Source organism: Phalacrocorax aristotelis, chromosome Z, assembly GCF_949628215.1.
Source record: "Phalacrocorax aristotelis chromosome Z, bGulAri2.1, whole genome shotgun sequence".
In the NCBI taxonomy this organism is placed as follows: Eukaryota; Metazoa; Chordata; class Aves; order Suliformes; family Phalacrocoracidae; genus Phalacrocorax; species Phalacrocorax aristotelis.
This window is the reverse complement of record NC_134311.1, coordinates 71,352,611-71,372,437: the sequence shown is the minus strand read 5'-3', so window position 1 is coordinate 71,372,437 and position 19,827 is coordinate 71,352,611. Positions and strand designations below refer to the sequence as shown.

At 40.9% G+C, this 19,827-nt stretch overlaps 1 protein-coding gene across 2 annotated transcripts in view; it reads left to right on the top strand.

Moving 5' to 3' along the window:
• UNC13B (unc-13 homolog B) overlaps positions 1–19,827 on the top strand; it is a 219,705-nt gene that overhangs the window by 38,013 nt on the left and 161,865 nt on the right. For both annotated transcript variants that reach the window (XM_075079702.1, XM_075079701.1), the window contains exons 5-7: positions 207–330; positions 6,981–7,051; positions 10,119–10,176. In XM_075079702.1, coding sequence (XP_074935803.1) covers positions 207–330; positions 6,981–7,051; positions 10,119–10,176 — 253 coding nt within the window. The remainder of the gene's footprint in view (positions 1–206; positions 331–6,980; positions 7,052–10,118; positions 10,177–19,827) is intronic.

Sequence of the window (19,827 nt, the reverse complement as noted above, 5' to 3'; positions counted from 1 at the left end):
TGCTTGTCTTGGTAAAGGCCTTTGAGATTTGGAAGAAAAGCTGCCAGCATATGCTGAATGGATGTCATTTGATGTTAAAATCAGGTACCAGGTCTTGATAATACTGTAAGGCTCTTCCTGGAGTCTTTTATCTTAGCAAATGTGTGAGAGTTGCTGCATAAGGACCTGCCAGACTGGAAGCTTCATCTGTGCCTTGTGATTCACAGGAAGGTCCTGGGGAGTGGTCTACGCTGGAGGCAGAAGTTGTAATGAAACATGATGAAATCTGTGGAACCAAAAACCCGACTCCTCATAAAATTTTGCTGGACACAAGATTTGAATTACCGTTTGGTGAGTGCATTTCAATAACTTAGGGTGCTGACAGTGGAGAGAAAGTGTTTGGGAGCAACTTGAGTTTTATAAACTAGTTTTGCTCATTCACAGTTCAGCCAAAATAGTTCAGTGCAAATTAAATTGCTGGTGTTCAGTGCAAATTAAATTGCTGGTGTTCATTTGTTGTTTGGCTTCTTTCTAACAAGATCAGAATAAATATGGAAGATTTGATGGTGTCAGAGTGATGGAATGTTTAGACTAGCAGCAGTTTAAGAAACTATTAATACTATTTCAGGATTGTGCAGTCAGACAGTTTGTTCCTGAGCAGGGAACATTCACTTCTTTGTATCTAGACAAGTTTGGCTCTAGAAGAGGTCAAGTGCGTTGTTAGAGCTGTTTTGTGGTAGGTGCACTTAAAGTCAGTTAGAAGCATGCAGTTCAGGTAGTGAAACGTTAATGCTCAGTGCTCCTGAACATTATTATTAGCCGAGTATATAAATAACTTGGTGGTACAAGAACAACTGCCTTTTCAGCAATTACTTTTGGTTGAAAAGTACAGAACGTGGAAAAGTAGCTAATTGGAACAAACCCAACTCAAGTGAAGTTGTGTGTGGTTTTTTTTAAATTTTATTTTACTTAAATCCAAACAAAAAAAACCCCAACAAAACAAACCAACCCCCAGAGGAAGGGCTTAACCAGAATGCATCCAAGGCTTACATAGCTTCTCTTTCCAGCTCTTAGCCGACTCTTCAGACCAAGAACAAAGGCTCATGGTGTTTTTTTTTTCTGCAGTGGGCATTTAAGTGCTTCAAAGTTGTCTGTCATTACAAGGCTCATCTCCCCTCTTTCGCCTGTTGCTTGTTTTTCTTTGTTCAGCTGAGGTCCTGGCAGCATGAGCAATTTGGAACATGCTCTAAGCACTGGTGGAGCATTTGTGCACCCACTGGCATTTGGCCAGCAACTGTCAGGATTGGCCATCTGTTGTGGGAAAAAGTTAGGTCATCTCTTAGTCTCATACCCCGCTTCCTTGTGCAAGGGAGAATGCAGGCTTTGGCCGTGCTGCACTAAAATGGATATAAATCGTATCTTGTGCTCTGGGAGCTAAGCTGGGTGTACTGTTTCAAGTGCACAGTTTGCTGGATGGTGCAATTCAGGGTGAGCAGAGTGTTTTATAGATTTAACAGGCACTGCTTTTTAACTACAGTCCAGTGTGTAAAGGGGAAAAGGTATCTGACATCACAGCTGCCTTGACAACTAAGCTGTCTAACGTTGGTCTAGAGCATCCCTCTTCCTCATGAAAACATCCTGGTGATTCACTGCTGTCACCCTGTCAGTGACTTTATTACTGAAATTGCTTGTTATCTAAGAAGAGGAACTACTCACTTGATTTCCTTGTGAGGTGAAACATTGGTTCTTTGGGGCAAGCATGTAGGCTTCTGGGTGGGAGAGAACACAGCGCACATAGCTGAAGACTAGGTTTGTAGCCACTGCCTTCTCATCTAGGTTCATTCTGACTTAGTTGCTTGTAAACTGTCTCTGCTTCAAAAGAAAATGAGGTTCTGATCTCTCCCTATGTATTCAAAGAGTATGCAAAAGCAAATCTGCTTTGTTCTGCAATTCATGTTTTGGATTGCAGTATGTTTTGTGATTATTTTTTTTTTTTTAAGTCTAGGAAAACAGACTGCCAGTAAACCATTATGTATTAGAGCATCTGGATTTAAAAAATAAAAAACATTTCAGGTAATAGTGTATTTTCTCCCTACTAGTATACTCAAAACACAGGACTCTTGGGTTTTTTTTAATTACTATTTTAAAATGTATGATGTTCTATAGAACATAGAACTCTGAGAACTAGGATTTCGTGCTGAAAACTGAAAACATTAAGTAAATAACAAGCTTTTTGTGACTCTCCTGTTTTTAAATTGATCATTTAAAGCAAATCTATTAATTATTCCTTCACTTACTATGCCAAATACTGAAATAACAGGAAGTCCACATTGCTGTATCAAAGGGATTTTATTTTAGAATGTGAAGTTGTCTGCCTGTCTAGTTTTTCATAATGTCCAGGAAAAATAGGCGTATCAGCTCTTTCAAGGAAACTGTAGCACTCCAAGTGAAGAGCGGCAGAATTTCTTGGATCTTCTCCATTTCGTCTGTCCTGGCATGACAATGTCGGAAGTAGGTTGAAAAGCAGGAGGCACCAACTAGTGTGGGATATTCTTCCAGAAAAGATACCCATAACCCCTTCTCCAGTGGTGCTTCTCTTCACACCATGACTAAATGTCTTCTGCCATCACCTCTAGGATAGAAAAGGACCCCACAAGATGAATTAGGCTCTGTCTCCCTGCCCTTGCAGGACTGTGGGACATGGAGGGATGCATGGAGGTAGCTCAGCTCACAGCAGTGCCTCTGTATTGCTCCTGATGGATTTACAGGTCAGTTTCCCTCTAAGTGGAGCATAGCAGTGTGGACTCAGAGTGCCCCAGGTGTTGAAACTCTGTTGTCATATGAGCTGGGAACTGCTGCTTTAAACCTACACAGAGAACTAAATGGATCATTGATCTGCTGTGGAAATTAAGTCAGCAGATCTGTTGCTGTAGAGGTAACATTTTAATAACGGCACGTTTGCAGTGACACTTAGGAACATTGCATATCACATTTTGTTTCGCAGGTGAAGATCTCCTGGCTGTTGTAGATACACAAGAACTGGAGCGATATGTGTGCACACATACAGCTTGTGCTGCTTTCCAAGTCTGGTAAAATAACAGCTGTCTGGAATAGCAGCTTTAACAAGAAAGTGTGTTCTTCTGTTTGGCTGTGCTTCTGTGCTTTTTCTATCACTTCTGGCTGCCCTGTTTCATTTAGGTTAGATAATGCACATGGATGCAGTACCCCAGGTTACTCAGTCTGTGTATTGTAAATGTTCCATTGTATTTAGGTGGAGATTGAGAAGTTTTTAAGGAATTTTAAGGGAGAATAAACAAATCTAAAAACCAGAAAAGCTGAAGTCCTTGGTGTAAAACATGATTGCATATGCAAAGAGGTTTAGAAACTGGTTTGTTTTTTGCACTATATTTATCCTGGATTAGTTTGCTACTTCTGCTTCCACCTGATATGTTCAGGATTCTTCCTCCGTGGTATATCTTCTCCTGATACTCTGGAGACTTGCAACAGCTGAAGTAAATGCAGTGGTAATATATGGTGAAGGCAACTTAGAGATTGCTTGGGTTTTTTGTTTTTTTTTTCCCCTTTTTCATATGAAGTTGTTTTTAAGTGTTTACCAGGCTTGGGGTTGGGAAGCATTTTCCTAACAGAGGCTGGTGAGAGTTGTAGTCTCTGTTCCTGGTGATATAAAATAACCTTTCCTGAGGTCATCCAGGAGTTAAACCTTTTTAATGCCCAGATCTCTAATGGGACAAAGAACATCTTCGATGGCCTTGGAAGATATTCCATGTGTCCATGTATTCCAGATGCAGCTCTTGTTTTGTGTTCAGTAGTGTTGTTCATGTGACATTAGCTTATGGTGAATAAGGGAGAGAGCAGATCTCTGGGCCCTTCTGTGGTGAGTATCTGTGTGTGATAGACTGTGGTGCTGGGGACCAGACTGTCACCTAACATTCTCTGCCAGCCCGATGTTCTTAAATGTTCAATCTCGCAGGCAGAGAATGATTGAAAATCCTCTTCTGTGGAAGTGCAGCAAAGCGTGAGGATCTGAGATGTGAACCGTTAGTGAGAGTTGATATTAACCCCTGGGGTGTAAAGCATTTTTATGCTTAGTAGTCTTCTAAAAACAGCCATAAACTGCCTTCGTGATGGGAGGAAGTGGTTGTTAGCAAAGACAGGGTGGAGCAGCTTTCTCTACTGATCATGTCTGTTTCTTTTCAGGAACAAGACAGACATATCAAGGAAGGGAGACAGCTTTTCTTCTTGGTTGGTTTAGAAAATTTGCTGGTAGGGAGAAGACAGTCTTGCTATTATTGTCTTGATGTAGTGAATGTGTGCTGGCACAGACTTTCCAAGACGCTGCTTTTAAAGTGTAAAATTGTGCTGTTTAAAAGCAATTTTACTCTCTCCCCTTTTTTTTAGAAGTGACATGGCTATGTGCAAGCCCCTCACAGGATGGAGTGCTCAAAAATCCTTTTGTCTCCCAAAATATAGCAGTTTGGGTCTATGCCAGGCTGTTTCTAGTAGATAATTGGAGTGAAAATGCTTTCAGTGTTCTCACCACTCCCGAGTCCAGCCATCAGGTGGAGTAAATGTGCTGTGTTGTTTTATTGTCTTGGGAGCTGTACAGAAAGAGTAATACTCCGCTCTGCAAAGTTATTTCGGTGAGAGCTTGTAAAGGTTCCTGTACCTCTGGAAAGGGAAGAAATTGGGACTGGCAAGAGAGGAAGCGAAGTGAAGGCTTGTAGGAAAGTGAGGAGAGGGGGGGTGTCACTTTTACTTCCAGCACTTGTTCTCACTCATGCCTACCTGGGATGTGCCCCAGCCCAGGACGTGCTACTGGGGAATAACTCAGGTGGCACAAGGTGATGTGCAAGTAGTAGAGAAAGGACCACCAAGCCTGAGCTGAAGAAAAGCCTTAGGGCTGAACCTCCTGGTCATTGCCAAGTTAGAGATTTCTAAGTGGGAATACTGTCATGTTTAGGTACCTGAGGGGATCTCACTATGAGTGAAGTGGTCTGTATAGATGCAGCAAATTCTACTCTAATTCCTTCCTCAGTCTGATAAGTCTCTGTACTGCTGTGTCCCTATTTCTGTGGTGGTGCAGTGTATCCAGGTGTCAGGGCCCTGGATGCACTGGTGAGTCTTCATTACTGTCAGCAGCCTCACCTGGGACCTCCACCTGCATCCTCTGCTCATGGGCCCAGGAGTCCTGCTTCAGCTCTGCTCTGAGCCTTCACTCCTGAGTGATCCAGTGGGAGCTACTGATCCCCCACCTCAGCCATAGCCATGTCTGTACCTGCTTACAGACCCCATAGATCCGGGCCCAGATGTGGACTGACTTCCTGGCTTGACCTCAGGCCTGCCTTGTCACCATGGACTTGCCTGTTGATCTGGGCTCCTGGTTGAACCTGGCCATGATCACTGGGCCTGCTGCTCATCTTGCTTGGGTGCTATAGGATGAGGCCCTGGCTGCCAAGTCCCCTGCCCTGCCAACCATGGGATCCTTCCCTTAGGGAGCAACCAGACCTCACTGCTTTCTGACACCAGGAGCCCAGAGAAGGCAGGGTGTTCAGCTTCTGGCTGAAGACAGCTGTAGGAGCAAGGACAGTAAAGTTTGTAACCTTTCCATGTTGGTATCAAATGGAGAAACCCCAAAAGCTGATGAACAGATCTCCCCATCTCCTCTCTGTTCTTGTTGAGCGGTTTTGTTTTACTGACATATGGCCTTGCTCCTCTTGTTTACCAAGTGTGATGTCAGCAGAGTCCTGAGATGGCATCATGTGGCCCCTGTTTGAACTAGTTCAGCTTCTTATCTTGTACGCAAAAGTTAATGTAGTGAAGTAACTTGGGCTTTTAATCAAAGCTGAGCAGTGACGTAGGAGATGGCCAGTGGATGTGGCCTTACAAGCAGTCAGTCTGTGATCTTTGCACTAGGGATTTATATTCTGTGTTCCAAAGAACTAGCTTCAACAGAACAGCTGAATGAGGTGAAACAGCAGAATGGATGGTGAAACTAAAAAATAGTTATAAACTGCTTCCAAAAAATAAAGATTTCTCTCTAACTGGGCATTCATTCTTCTGAGCAGGTAACTTGACTCAAGTTCGTAGGCAGGTTGCTTCATGTTTAAGGTTTGCTGTGCAATTGGCTATACTGCTGTTAGTATTGATGACAAGAATCTCTCTAAGATCAATAAGATGTTCTTAAAGCAGACAGTATCTAGACAGTAGCAGATTTTTATCTCTGATTTGCATAAGAAGCTGTTTCAATAGACTAGCAGCAATCCTACACTAAAAATCTGATAACTCAGTTTATGAAATGGGCACCTTGAATACAAGACAGGAACAACAGATCCAAGAGACACACAGTGCTCCTTGATGCCTGGGCATGCCACTAAACCATTGTCCATGGGAAAGCATTGGAGCCTGCTCTGAGACAACTGCAGTTCCTGCAGTGTTGATGGCAGTGCAGAGCTCATCTAATAAATCTGTGCAGCTGTGATCCACAGCCCTGATGATCAAAAACATGTATGTTTTTCCTCAGCTCCTGTAAATATGGAAGACACTCTAATGTTTCTCTTACCTTGTTTTCTAATAGCATATAACAATAAAGCAATGCACTGTACATCAGAAAGAGCAACAGGCTCTGGGTATTATGGTTAAAATAAATTACTTTGGTGGTCTCCCTTCAAGCAAGGAGAAATAGGTTGTCTTTTCTCTACTTAATGCAGGTTTTCTAGAGCCAGGTACTAAGTTTCCAGTTACCTAAAACTTTCTCAGGCAGGGCCTGTTTTATCCCTCTTCTCTGTGTGAGGCTAGTTGCATAAAAATACAGTGGTGTTTCTGTTACAAAGGTGTAGACATTCATTTGTAGTCTGAGGAAATACTTCTGAAACGTCAAATTTCATTAAACCTGCCATTTTCCTTGTTCTCGCTGAAAGCGATTCATGATACATGCAATTTGCCTGGTTAATAAGATGGTGTGATTTATTCTTTTGGTTTAGATATCCCAGAAGAAGAGGCCAGATACTGGACCAGAAAATTAGAACAAATAAATTCACTGGGAAATGATGAGGTAAATATCTAATTTGAAAAATTAATGTAGCCCTGAATGCCTTATAACTTGTTTTTATTCTTAGTATTGAATCCCAGTGATTAAGGTAAATACTAAATGTTAGTAATTTACAAGTCTTCCATGAACTGTTTACAGAACTGTTTTCTCAAGTGTACTGTTAGTGTTAAGGAGAGGAACATTTTTCCGCGTGCTGAAATTGCTCGATTAGTGAGAACTGTTTTGCTGCTGTGCATACACTCAAAGAAAGAGTAGTGTCATGTTTTAACTCAAGAGAGTGAAACTTTTGGCAAGATGTAGTAGATTCTCTTCACTTCTGAAATCAAGTCAAAAAGGACATTTTTGCAGTTAGTGGGTTAGTGGGAAGAAGACAAAGCAAGACACTGAATCTTTCTTGGAACTGAGGGATGTTGGAGGTGTTAACTTTTTTCCTAATCCCCTTTTTAGTGGCTCAGTTTATGAATCTTGTATTGTAATACCTGCTAGCTATGGCATTGGTTTCCTGTTTTTTCTAGTGTATACTTGGCTAAACATCTATGAACTAAAAGTTGCACTTTCTTTTATTATTAAAACTTTTCTTTACAGTTTATACAGTTTGCAAAATAAGAGTTGACATACTAAAGCCTGTTCCAGAAGTGTAGCATTTTTAAAAACAATCCTCGTGTCAATGTCAATGTCACTGAGCAGGAATGTGGTGCTTGCGCAAACTCTTAATAGGTCTCCTTCTGTAACAAGTTAACTTGCAAAATGTTCTGTCAGAGACTTTAGTAGGGTTTTGTTCTGGGACCGTTCATGTATTGTTTTCCACTCATTATCTAAGTCACTGGGTTTACTCTGCAGTTGAAGAAAAATATGCTGGGTTTTCTTTTTGACTGCGGACAGACCAGTATTTGGGTGGATAAAAACATAAGTGCTTGAGGGCAACGTCTCTTGCCTTCCTAGAAGTCTGAGAACCTCTTGGAGTTGATAATAAGCCCCACCTGCGATTTGGCCTGTCAGTCATACTGCTGTGGTGCCTCCCTGCTCCTGTGCACTGCAGCAGCCGTCTGTGCCAGGTACTTCAGCGAGGCATAGGTGCCCTCTAGTGCTCTACTGAACTGGTAGTTGCTGAAAGATAGCCTGAGCTTTGTGAGACTCCTCTTTCCCTGGAGTGTCATCCCTATGTGTGCAAAGTGCATGCTGTTACCAAATACCGTAACAAAATCGTGTGTCTGTATTTGTGACCTCAGATTTATTATGGATGTTCCCTGTCACCAGGGGGAAAATGAAAAAGAACACCTGTGCAGGGCCTTACCTAAGGTTCATCTTGTCCCATGCTGACAGCAGCCCAGAGTGGGGATGATATATTCCTTGTGTATTCCCATAACTTGCAGTGACTTGTAGCTCAGGAACTTCCAGCGCCAGAGGCAGTATCGCTGAGTTTAACAATGCTCGGATTTTTCTTCTGTGGATGTCAGTTGCCTTTTGAATGCACCCAGGTCAGTTATATTGTGGCAAAGGAATTCAGCACCTTAATTGTGCACTGCCTGAAGAAATACCTTATTTGCTCTGAGCAAACAAACCTTATGTTGTGAAACCAGCTGGAGACAGGTTTATTTGGAGAGATTGAATGACTGATCCTCATTCATCCAGTCTGTGCCACTCAGCTTTACAGACCTCACCTTCTTGCAGGTCTTTTGGGCTGCAGGGTTCTAGTCTGCGTAGTGGTATTTAGTACAGTACAACTTTGTGCCTTCATCTTCTTTTCTATGCGGTAAGCACAGCTGTCTTCATTTGACGCAATGGATGAACAGACTGAAGGTGCACAGCAGTATTTATTCAAGAAGCAGGTTAATTTGGGGTTTATGTGTTGTCATAAAAATACTTTCCAGTCCCTATTCTTACAAACACTTAATATTCAGGTTTCTTTTTGGGACTGCTGATAGCTGTTAGGCTGATGTCTTAAAGAAAATAAGCTACAGCCATTTTTTGGGTCTCTGAGTATAATAATTCAGAACCTATTGCTTTGGACATTGCTCATCACTAGACTTCCTTTCACCACTTTGTCAAACAGTTAGTGCTGTGAGATCCAGCAGTTCTTGTTTTTGCAGTACTGATTAACACACTGAGTTGGCAGTTGCTGATAATAAGACTAAGCACCCTTCAGGATCACTTGTGCATGTTACATAGCACAGATTGGAAGACAGCCACAGTGGAAGTTTGCAGGTTGTCGCCTTCCATGTAATGAACTGGTCATTAATCCTTACAAAATTGAAGGAGATACTGTCTGGTGGCCCTGTTTTGCACAAGTTGCATCACCAGCATGCTAAGGTCTCTGCTTCCTTTGTTGTTGGACCTTTTTTTCCTAGCAAAAACTGTTCTCATTATCTCACTAAATTGTCCTGATTTTCTCATCTTTCTATGTAATATGAGGCAGAGGAGAATAACAAAATAAAACCACTGGTATTCCCCTAGGGAACACTTTGATGCTGTAACAAACAGCTATGTAAAAAGTCAAAGCTGGCTAATTGAAATATCTCTATGTCCTCTAAATTAGTATTAAATAAGATGAAAAATTCTTCACTTTTGGTGTACAGTGGATCACAGGAGACTTTTTAAGTGTTGGCTGGGCAGACACTGTGTGACTGCTCTGCCAGGCACGCTAATTATCTAACTGCTTCAGTCTCGTACTGCAGTGTTGCTGTTAGGCCACATGAGTTTTGCACTGTTGAAGCTGTGCTTGAGTGTGTAACCATAAACAGGCTTAGCCGTTCTGAGCGCTGTGTCACAGTAACGTTGTGGTGCGGAGAATCAGGTATTTTAGATGGCTAATTTGAGGTCTCAAAATGGAGAATGGGGCCTGTGCTTGTAGTGAAGCAGACTTCACCTTAACCAGATGTGTACTTCTAAACACCTGGTTTTAGCATGGAAAAAGAGGACGCTTATTGGAGTGTGTTTGAATATGGATATTAAGAAGAACATTTAATGCTTTGACGCTACCAGGGATGTTATTGCTTACCTGTGGCATGCTGTACTCTGAAAGCTGTTTCTTACCGGTCTGCGTTCCTTCTTTTTTTTTCTTCTCCTTTAGTATTCCTTTCAGGAGGAAGCCCAGAAGAAAGCATTGCCCAGTGCTGCCTCCCAGTGTTGTAAGTTAGACTTTATTTCTTCTCAGTATTTTTTTACTCTTTCAGTGTACTTTATTTCCTTCTCTGGTTAGATATTGAATGATGGTACATCTGAACAATATTTTCTTGTTAGAAGTACTTAAATCTCTGTGAAGCCAATAACTCCTGTCAGTTATGAGACATTGTGCCCCTCAAAACGTTGGTCTAAAGCTTCTGATACTAGAAGGTGAAATCAAGCATTGAGTCTAATCTGTTTGTGTGTTCAAAGTCATCTAGATTATCAGAACCTTGTAATAGTGATGCAAGTAAGGAAATGTTGAGCTTTTTCATATAACTAATTCAGGCTAGGTCCTCTTTAAGTATCTTGTGTCCAATATTATTTTTATGACTTTTTAATGAGATTTTAAGAGGAGGAGAACAGATGGAGACAGGTGCTGTTGGTAGCCTTTTGAAATATGCACCAGAGGTTACTTGACGCCTAATTTCTTTGATACCACTTTTCAGTGCTGTGTTGATGGATGAAAAATTTTTTTACTAATTTCTACTTATCTTAACTTGCATTTTTTTAAGCTTCTGAAAACATGGATGGAAAAATAACCTAGGACATACTGTATCTGTTGGTCTGCAAAATTACATTTCTGAAATGCTGCTTTTAGTGGACAATAGATGAAAGCTCAGTGATATCTCTTATAAATGTCTTATCTCCGTTTGGCAACAACATTAATAGAATTCACATCTCGTAATTTAAATAAATTTTTTATCCTCTACTTCAAATCCTATAAGATGTGTATATTACACTTTTCAGGCTGTTTATCGATTAGACTAATGATAGGATCTCTACAAAACTGTTAGCATTAGGAAATGGTAATTACTCTTTAACCTTATTTGAGTAGAATTAACTTATCTGCATACTGTTACTATGTTATCTTAAAACTATCTTCAACAAAACACGGATGTTAACCAAGCGCCTAGGAAATCTGGATGTGTTGTTTAGTTGGAACATGTACAAAGCTATGTGAAAGTATTCTGTCACTACCCAAATGTGTCGTCCCTTTTCTTAAAAAGAGTGTGTATGTAAAGAATAAAGCATTTTTTGTTTGTTTTCTTTTAAATGGTCAGAAGGGTACAATTGCTGTGTAAAGCCTACAAATAAGAAATGTTGGAGAAACTAATATTTATCTTACTAGCATCATATGCAGAACCCCTAATGTCAAAAGATCAGTCTGATATGAAGTGTCCGAGAAATGAATGTGTTACTTGCCGAAATGACTTTCCTGGCTATGTGCCCTGGACTTTGCTTTTGTTCAAGAGAGGCTGGTTTGATTGATTCTTCTCGGTATGGAGATGAATGGGTAAGTTAGGGAGGAATGCTTCTGTGTAGGTGAAGTAGCAGCACCTGTTTCCCCAGCATGGTGCTTTTACATCATGCTCAAGCTCTTGTAGCTGGTTTCGTCCCTGGAGGGGACTAAGCTCAACTGTTGCAAATAGACACAGTGAAGAGTAGAACTGTAGCCACTCTTTTTGTGTTGCTTCTTAACAGCCTGCTTCTTGCTGGAAAGTGACCTTTTACAATAATTAATTGAAGGCCTCTGGTTTGAACAATTAATATCGCATAACAATTAATCATTCATGGGATTAAACCAGTCATTAGAATTTATGTTAAATATTTAACAGCAGTATGTGGATAATGTGTTTAAGAAGTACTTAAGAATTTTCTAGTAATTCAGTAAAGCTTGTGGCACTGTACGTACTTTAGCTTATCTACTGCCTGCAAGTATCCAACATCAGAGTATCTAATTGTTTACATGGACAAATATAAAATAGACATTTAATGTAGAAGAACTTTTGGAAAATGAACTCTGCCTGCATCAATCTGTGCATAAGAATTGTAAACTTGCCTGAATGTAGCATAGTCCTTTGGAATTTGAGAATTCAACATGGAAGGTGCATTGATTATGTTTCTATTGAAGGCTGATCTGACCTTTGTGTATGATACAGGAGCTCAACCCTCTGTTATACAGGAGCAGGGTGGGTGTCCTTCCTGAACCTAAACACGTTAAGTATGAAGTGTTCTTACTTACCATGTGGGTAAATAATTGATAGATATATTTTTAGATATAATAAAAATATCCTCAAGAACATTTGTAAAACTCATCCAATTTTACATCACAATGTGCTAGATGAGATGTGATTGCTGCTGGGAGCAGGACACAATCAGCTGGACAACAGAGTAGATATCTAGGAGGAGCAAAAAACCTCCTGAGTGTGAGTGGGCTTTGCCCCATGATAATATCTTCCCAAATCCTAAAAAATACCAAGTTATCTTAACACTTGAGGCACTAAGCGCAGCACAACACTCCATATAGCTTGCATTTCAAGAAATAATGATATAGCGGCACATGCTGCTGGCGTCCTGCTTAGCCCTCTTGCAGCTCTCAGAAGACTCTTCTGGCTTCTTTGTTCTTGCTAGAGAAAACCAGGGTCAGGCTCATTAAATGGGGAACTAGGCATCCTTACTTGTTAGAATTAGATTTCATTTCTGCCCTGTTCTGCTTCTGTTTTTTTTTTATACATGTACGGTCCCTTTCTCAAACCTCTTTTTCTCATGCTTATTTCCCCATCTCCTGCATGGGTGCAACTTGTTCTGTTATCTCCCCTGAGTAGGGAGGGGGAGAAGGTTGGAGCTGGGTGTGAGAGAAGAAAGCTGGGCCATGTCTGAAAGCCAGCAGCTGATCTGTGAGGGTGGGTTTTCATCTCTGGTCATGTGTGGGCTGCTGTCTTGGCATACTGCCATGGGAAATCTCAGCCCAGAGTAGATGCTCTGATATTTCCAGAGATTATGAGGCTTTCAGGCCCCCTTTCACAGTGTGAAGTGCTGCTTCGTTCTTAGAAGAGTCTGACCCATGATTTCGGAGGAAATGCAGGGTTCAGACTTCCTACCTATTCTTAAATGAAGCAGGTGGGTCTCTTCTTGTACATTCAGTCTCTTCTAAACCCTACTTGATTTTGGCACTTCCTGGCTCTTCCTTCATCATACTTAGCCGTTTCATTTTTACCTCCTGACTTCTGTGCTTTCCTATGTATTTTTTCCTGCCCCAGAAAGATCACATGCTTCCAATTGATTTACCTTTCAGTGATCCCAAGCAATAAGCAAAGTACTATAGTGCCCATAGATCCAGTTTTGTTTGCATTTCTATTAAATGTAATACTAATTCTTAATTTCCTGATACCTTGTTGTTGGATAACTGTAGCATCCTCATATTGACTTTTACCTGCAACCTGAAACTGAATGTAAATTAAAAAGAAAGCAAGCTTTTATTGCCTGGAAATTCACTTTAAATGAAGCAGACTGAAACAAATGTCATTTGATTACTTTGGCATTCATTGAGTCAAATAGCTCTGAGTTATTTATTGTGGTAGGTACAGATTTATTTTCCTTGTATGCTCAAGATCATTTCTGGCAACACAAAAGTCCATCATAATTCCCAAGTGAGTCACTCTGTCAGTATTTTAAATGCAGCTCTGACTTGGAGTAGACGCCATGCAATGAGAAAGGTATTCTGTATCTTTGCAGAAAAGATTTGGCAGTCTTAGTTAATATCAGCTACTATAAATACTGCCCTATACCTTTTGTCAGGGAGTTTACAAATCTGGAAAAGAGCAGGTTTGTTCAGTATGATTCTCAGAAAAGATAACCTAAGTGCCACTGAGTCAACCATTCATGGCTTTCCTCTTATCTTTGACTGATAATCTTTCTGAGAATGCTTTATTGTCCCTTCTCTGCATATATTCTTTTCTTCCACTTCCTTGAGTCTGTTGTGTTGCAGTGCACACGCAAGATGTCTTGCACATCTTCTGCTCTGTAAAATCCCTGTCTACCAGTCTTGTGTGTTTGGTTTTGTTTTATGGGTTTTGTTGTGCCTTTTTTTTTTTTTTTCAGAAGGTAAATTTCTGGATTGGCTCTGATTGTGAGTTGGTGCAACAAGGAAAGAAATAACTTTTCTGATACACTATTATTCCAGCAAAAAGAACCAAAGCTAGCCTCTGCTTGGTCTGCCGGCAGATCAGAGAGAAAGGAGCAAGACAACAGCCCCTCCAGGAGGATAAGGAACTCTAAACACTATCTGGAATGTTTGAGAGTGTGAGTGTGTGTGTGTGCGCTACAGCTCTGTTGTAGATATATATGGAGCCTCTTAACTACTTAAAAGCTGGCAAAATGTTTTATACATGTTATAGGAATGGGTGTCATTCAATGCCAGATCGATTTGTTGTGTTGACCCTTCTTTCCTACTAATATTTGAAGAAATCTATATCTGCAAAATGTGTAAGGCAAAATTCTGTTAATGTCTACACATTAACTACTATTTCAAAAGCAGCAAAGGCTGACTTTGAGAGATTTCATTCCTGATGCCCATTAGTTCTCTTTTTAGGAGCTCAAACTCCACTGATGCATCAGGAAGGTTTGTACATTCCTCTGCATAGACTGACTCTAATGCTGAGATTACGGTGCTTTCCATGGCACTAATGGGGAGCTTTGTCTGTTAAAAAGCCAGATGATTGTCTTCCCTGGCCCTGACTCCCCAGCAAGCCCTGATAACATCCATGCTGATTTTGTGTTCAGGCTGCTGCCATTAAAGTGCCATTAGGGTGGGGATATCAAAACCCTGCTGCTAGGGTTTCCACGACGCAGGTGGTATGGTTCTAGCAGAAGCAGTGGCACTGAGTGCACAGATCTGGGTAGGCTGTGGGTCCGAGGCAGCTGGATAAAGGATACGCATTGCAGCCTGTTTTCATGGAATGAAGTCATAGCCATACAAGGTTACATGTGCACTCGTTTGAGCATGCCATCTTGTGCTGTTGTTGAATCCTGTGGTTTATTCTAGTCAAAGATGATGTTGGCTGCCATCCTCCAGTGCTCGGCTGGGTTACTGACCCTATGGCAGCAAATGTGCTGAAATTACATCCTATTAAGAGATTTTTTTTTTCTTTTCACTAACAGTATATAACAAAATGATTTGCTATACCAGACTCTCAAAAACATTTTGATGCTGCCTAGACTTAAGCAGGCCACAACTTGACCATCTTAATTGTTCATAGAGATGTATGATCTGCAATAGCGCAGTGGCAGGCAGCATAGTTGCTGCGATTGCTGGGGGTGATACTGCCCTCCTTGCTGTAGAGATGTATGCTATACGTCTAGATTATTGCTGTTTTTTTTTTTTTCTAGTTACCAGCCTGCTTCTGCACTTAGAAATAACAAGAGATCAGCAGCTACCTATGGCATCTCTAGACCAGGCTGATTTGGGAAGAGTAAGGAAGAGGTCAATGATTATTTTACCTTTCTCAAGGGTAGGTGACACTAAAGGTCCTGCTGCACTCATTGAAAAGCTGTAAAACTACTGGCCACAGTGCAAACAGCCTTACAACAGTCCTCAAAAAATGTTCATTTTAAGTGTAATTCAAAACAAGACACATAGATGACTTTTTTTTCATTAAGCTAGGCAGAGGAAAAACTACTCTTGTCTGTACAAGTGAAACTATTGTATGAGCTGTTTTGTGGTAGTTTGACGGGCTGGGAAAGCAAGTTCCTTGGCCTCTCTGCTCCTGAGTGGCTGGCAGCTCCTGTTCCTCTTTGTTTAGGATAAATCCCATCTGGGAGACTTGTTTGTTTGTGGCTTTGTGTTACTCAGTGCCTGGGCTGGCTGAAGGCATGATAGGTGTGCTCAAAGGAATTCAAGGTCTTGTTCTAAAATGTCTGCCCACATTTTCAGGGTAAATCTGCTACCTCAGGACTGGATTTGTCTGAGGAAAAGTACTCAGCAAATGGAAGGTAAAAATAAAAACATTAGCTACATTAGAAGATTATACAGTAACAAAGTTTGACTTCCTGCTGAACACAAGAGGAGAGCCGATCTCTGTTTTTGCTGCTGATCCTCTAAATGTACTTTGTTAGTTGTTGTTTTCCTAGAGTATATGCTGTATTCTGAAAGGTGTTGACAAGGAAATAAAGCTTTGACTTTTAAATAGGTCCTGAACCTAAAGCTCTTCCTGAAAGCTGAACGCTGCTAATACTGACATGTGTTTCTATAAGCAGGGGTCAAAAAAAAAAAAAAAAAAAAAAGCATGGTTGATCATTCTAGGTTCCATCATTTTAGTGCTCTTCATGAATGCTGCCTTATTTTTTTTCCTGGTGGGAATTTTTTTTAAGGACTCTGAAGCTTTATTAATCATCTGTTAATGTCATAGTAATAACAGAAAACTAATTTGGATTTTCTTACCACAGTGGAATATAAGCTTTTTAACAATTAGATTAAAGATTTTAAACGGATAGAAAAATTTTTACTCAGTTTGATACACAAGCCATAAATATGTGTCCTTGAGAAATAAGGCTTGTACTGACTGAAAATCAGAAGAAACAAAGGCACCAAATCTTTTATCTCAGTTGCTGTAGAACATTATATTCCTCTTTGCTATTATGCATATATGTAATGTTAGGTAATAGCTGTATCCAAAATTTTATCTCATGGGGACTATATAAAACTTCTGTTGGTTCTTGTGTTTGCATCTCTTATCCAAATGGTTTGTGTGACTTGGTAGCCCAGAAGTTTGTAAGATCATATAGCTGTGTTAGGTATTAATGCAGTGACAGAAATGTTACAGTTTTTCCAGTGTACATAAAATTAAGTGGCATTCTGCCAGATTCTTTCTACTATGGTTATTAATGAGCTGCACAAGCTTCTAATAACTTAGTGGATACTCTCGATGATTTGATGGTGATCCAAGCCCTGCTTAAATTTTCAGCTCTCAATCTGATTTTGTTTAGTTATTGTAAAGGTGGCCAGAAGGGCCACTTAATTTAGTGAAATAAAATACTCCAAAATTTCAGCATATGCTGAATGTTAAAATATGGTGAAAAAGAGGGAGGGCAAGAAGAGTACTCTAGTGTGGTACTCTAGTGCCTGTCCTTGAGCCTTTCAGCTCCTTTTAGCTTGTTTCCCTCCTGTGCTTTCTCATGCCCTTTTGTGCAGAGATCTTAGCCCTCATCTGTGGAGTTCCAAAACTGAGCTGGTAGTAGTGGTACTTGTTATGAAACCCTCTTGGGCATCCTTCTTACTGAAAACTTGACTTTTTTCTAAAAAGCTATTAGTGTTTGTTTTGTATTTTAGAAGTTTATTCCACTAAAATACTCTGTTTAATTTTGGGAAGTATATTGAATACTGGAAGAATGTACATTTTTATGGAATCTGAGGTTTGTGTGCACTGTGGTGAAAGTCTTAGGGGGAAAGGAGGTTTATTAAACCTAGAAGGAAGAACTAACCAGGACCTTCCCAGCTTTGTTTGTATTCTATAAGCAGTATTTTATCAGCACCAATTATGGTGTAATTTCCTGAGCTCAGTTTAATTTTATAGACTTGTTTAGATGGTCTCTGTCTTCCCTCAGCATGGGATATAATAGGAGGATTAAATAGTTTATCAGCGTGACTGTAAGCAGTGGACAGCACTAAATGACAATGTTCTGATGGGCATAGTACGTTCGAGCCACTCTGAGACTTCTAAGCTGAAATGCAACAAAATGGCATGCAGGCAATCAAATTAGACTGCATTAAAAACTTGGAATATTCTGCTTTTCTGCAGTGTCCCTGCTGACCCAGGCTTGACAGTGTGAAGCGGGGAGGAGGAGTTCTTCCCTGAATAGTTGCGTAATTGAGACACAGAACGAGCATATGTTATGTTTGGCTAACTGTGGGAGCTTAGATGTGCTTTATAAAATGTGTTAATGACAAGAATGTTGTAGCTTCCAAGGCACCAGGCTGCTGGCATCACTTAGTCTTTAATTGGAGGTTTATATGAAACCTTATTTTGTGCGTACTGAAACTTATGAATACAAAATAATGTGATACCCAAGACACACACTGTTGGTATTTAAGAGTATTCGGAGTAACTAGTCTGACTTGTCTGTATTATCTATTCCAGTGTTAATGTATGTTGTTGTATGTTTTCAGAATTACAACTTTCCCTTTTCTATCTGTCTGGACTTCTTGGTGATTTCAGTTCAAGTTTGTACAGGCTTAAGTTTATTCCCAAAGGTGATCTGGAAGGGATTTTTTTCCTAATAAATTGAGGTTATTTTTATGAAGCAGAAAAACAGCTTGAAAAGGCTAAAAAGAAATTCTGTTTTCATTAACCTTCAAAATATCAAGACTGTCAGCCCAGGTCTTCTGCGATTATTCTGAAGGACCGAGATATATACTGTTAGCTCCTGAATCTTAAATGAAGCAGCACATGTGTTGAATCTTTAATAAATTCATCTTTTAACCAAAATGTTAGATACTGGAGTGGGTGTTAGTAAAAACAAACAAAAGTGGAGTTTTGAGATTCTGGCTGAAAATCCCTTACTCTCTGTTATTGCATCCCTTTCTGTTTGCTCCTGCAGCATTGCCTTCCCAGTTAGTCTCTAGTTGTAGCGTGCCCTGGTTAGCCAAGACCCAACTTTTCAGTGTGAGAAAACTTGCAGGGTAAGGAGCTGGTGTCTAAAGGCAGCTGCTCTTCTCTCCACCCTGCCCTGCTTGGCATCAAATGCTATTTGTCTTAGGCATGGAAACAGTAGTCTCTGATCTGCTTTGGGAAGTTTGTGGAATTTTCCTGCTGTTCATAAGGAACTTGGTAGCGGTAAGGTAGGCAGGTAAGTGGCTGGCTTGGGCATATCACTGTCAGTTTGAGGACTCTTGTCTATGGGAGGTGGTAACGTTTCTCCTCCAAGGACAGACCTTATATCTGTGAGGCTTGTTTTTAGCACTTGGTCGTTTTCTCCTTGTTGCAACTTGAAACTGTGAGTAGTGTTTTGTCAACCATTGGACCATTTGCTGTCAAGGAAGCAAGGTTTGGGAACAGTCTGAGCTGGTTTCAGGGGTCAGGCTTCCTGTTTTCCCTTGAGAAGCCACTCATTCCCCCTGTGCAGATTACAGTACTGAGGTTTGTGCAGAGGCTGCCAGTCAGGGAGTTTTATCTCTGGGAGAAGGTGCAGGACAGGTAAGCTCCATTTCCTCTGTAGTTTTTCTGATCTGCATACTGGTTTGGGGAATTTTTAGTATCTTCTGATATTTCTTCCACAGTTACTTTTGGGATGTTACATGTGTGTGTGTTTGAATAATGGCATGGGTTTAATGAGCAGGTAGTCTGAGTGCAATAACGCTGTTCCGCTACAGAGTTTTTCTGGATCTTTAGAATTGCAGGACGTCCTGAGTTAGAAGGGACCCACAGGGATCATTCAGTCCAACTCCTGTCCCTGCACAGGACAACCCCAAATTCACACCATGTCTCTGAGGGCATTGTCTAAGTGCTTCTTGAATAGCGTCAGGCTTGGAGCTGTGACTGCCTCCCTGGGCAGCCTGTTCCAGTGCTCCACCACCCTCTGGGTGAAGAACTTTTTCCTAATATCCAACCTAACCCTCCCCTGGCACGTCTTCCTGCCATTCCCTCGGGTCCTGACATTGGTCACCAGAGAGGAGAGATCAGCACCTGCCCCTCCTCCTGCCCTCGTGAGGAAGCTGCAGTCCGTGATGAGGGCTGCCCTCAGCCTCCTCTTCTCCAGGCTGAACAAACCAAGGGACTTGAGCCGCTCCTTTTATAGCTTCCGCTCTAAACCCTTCCTCAACTTCGTGGCCCTCCTCT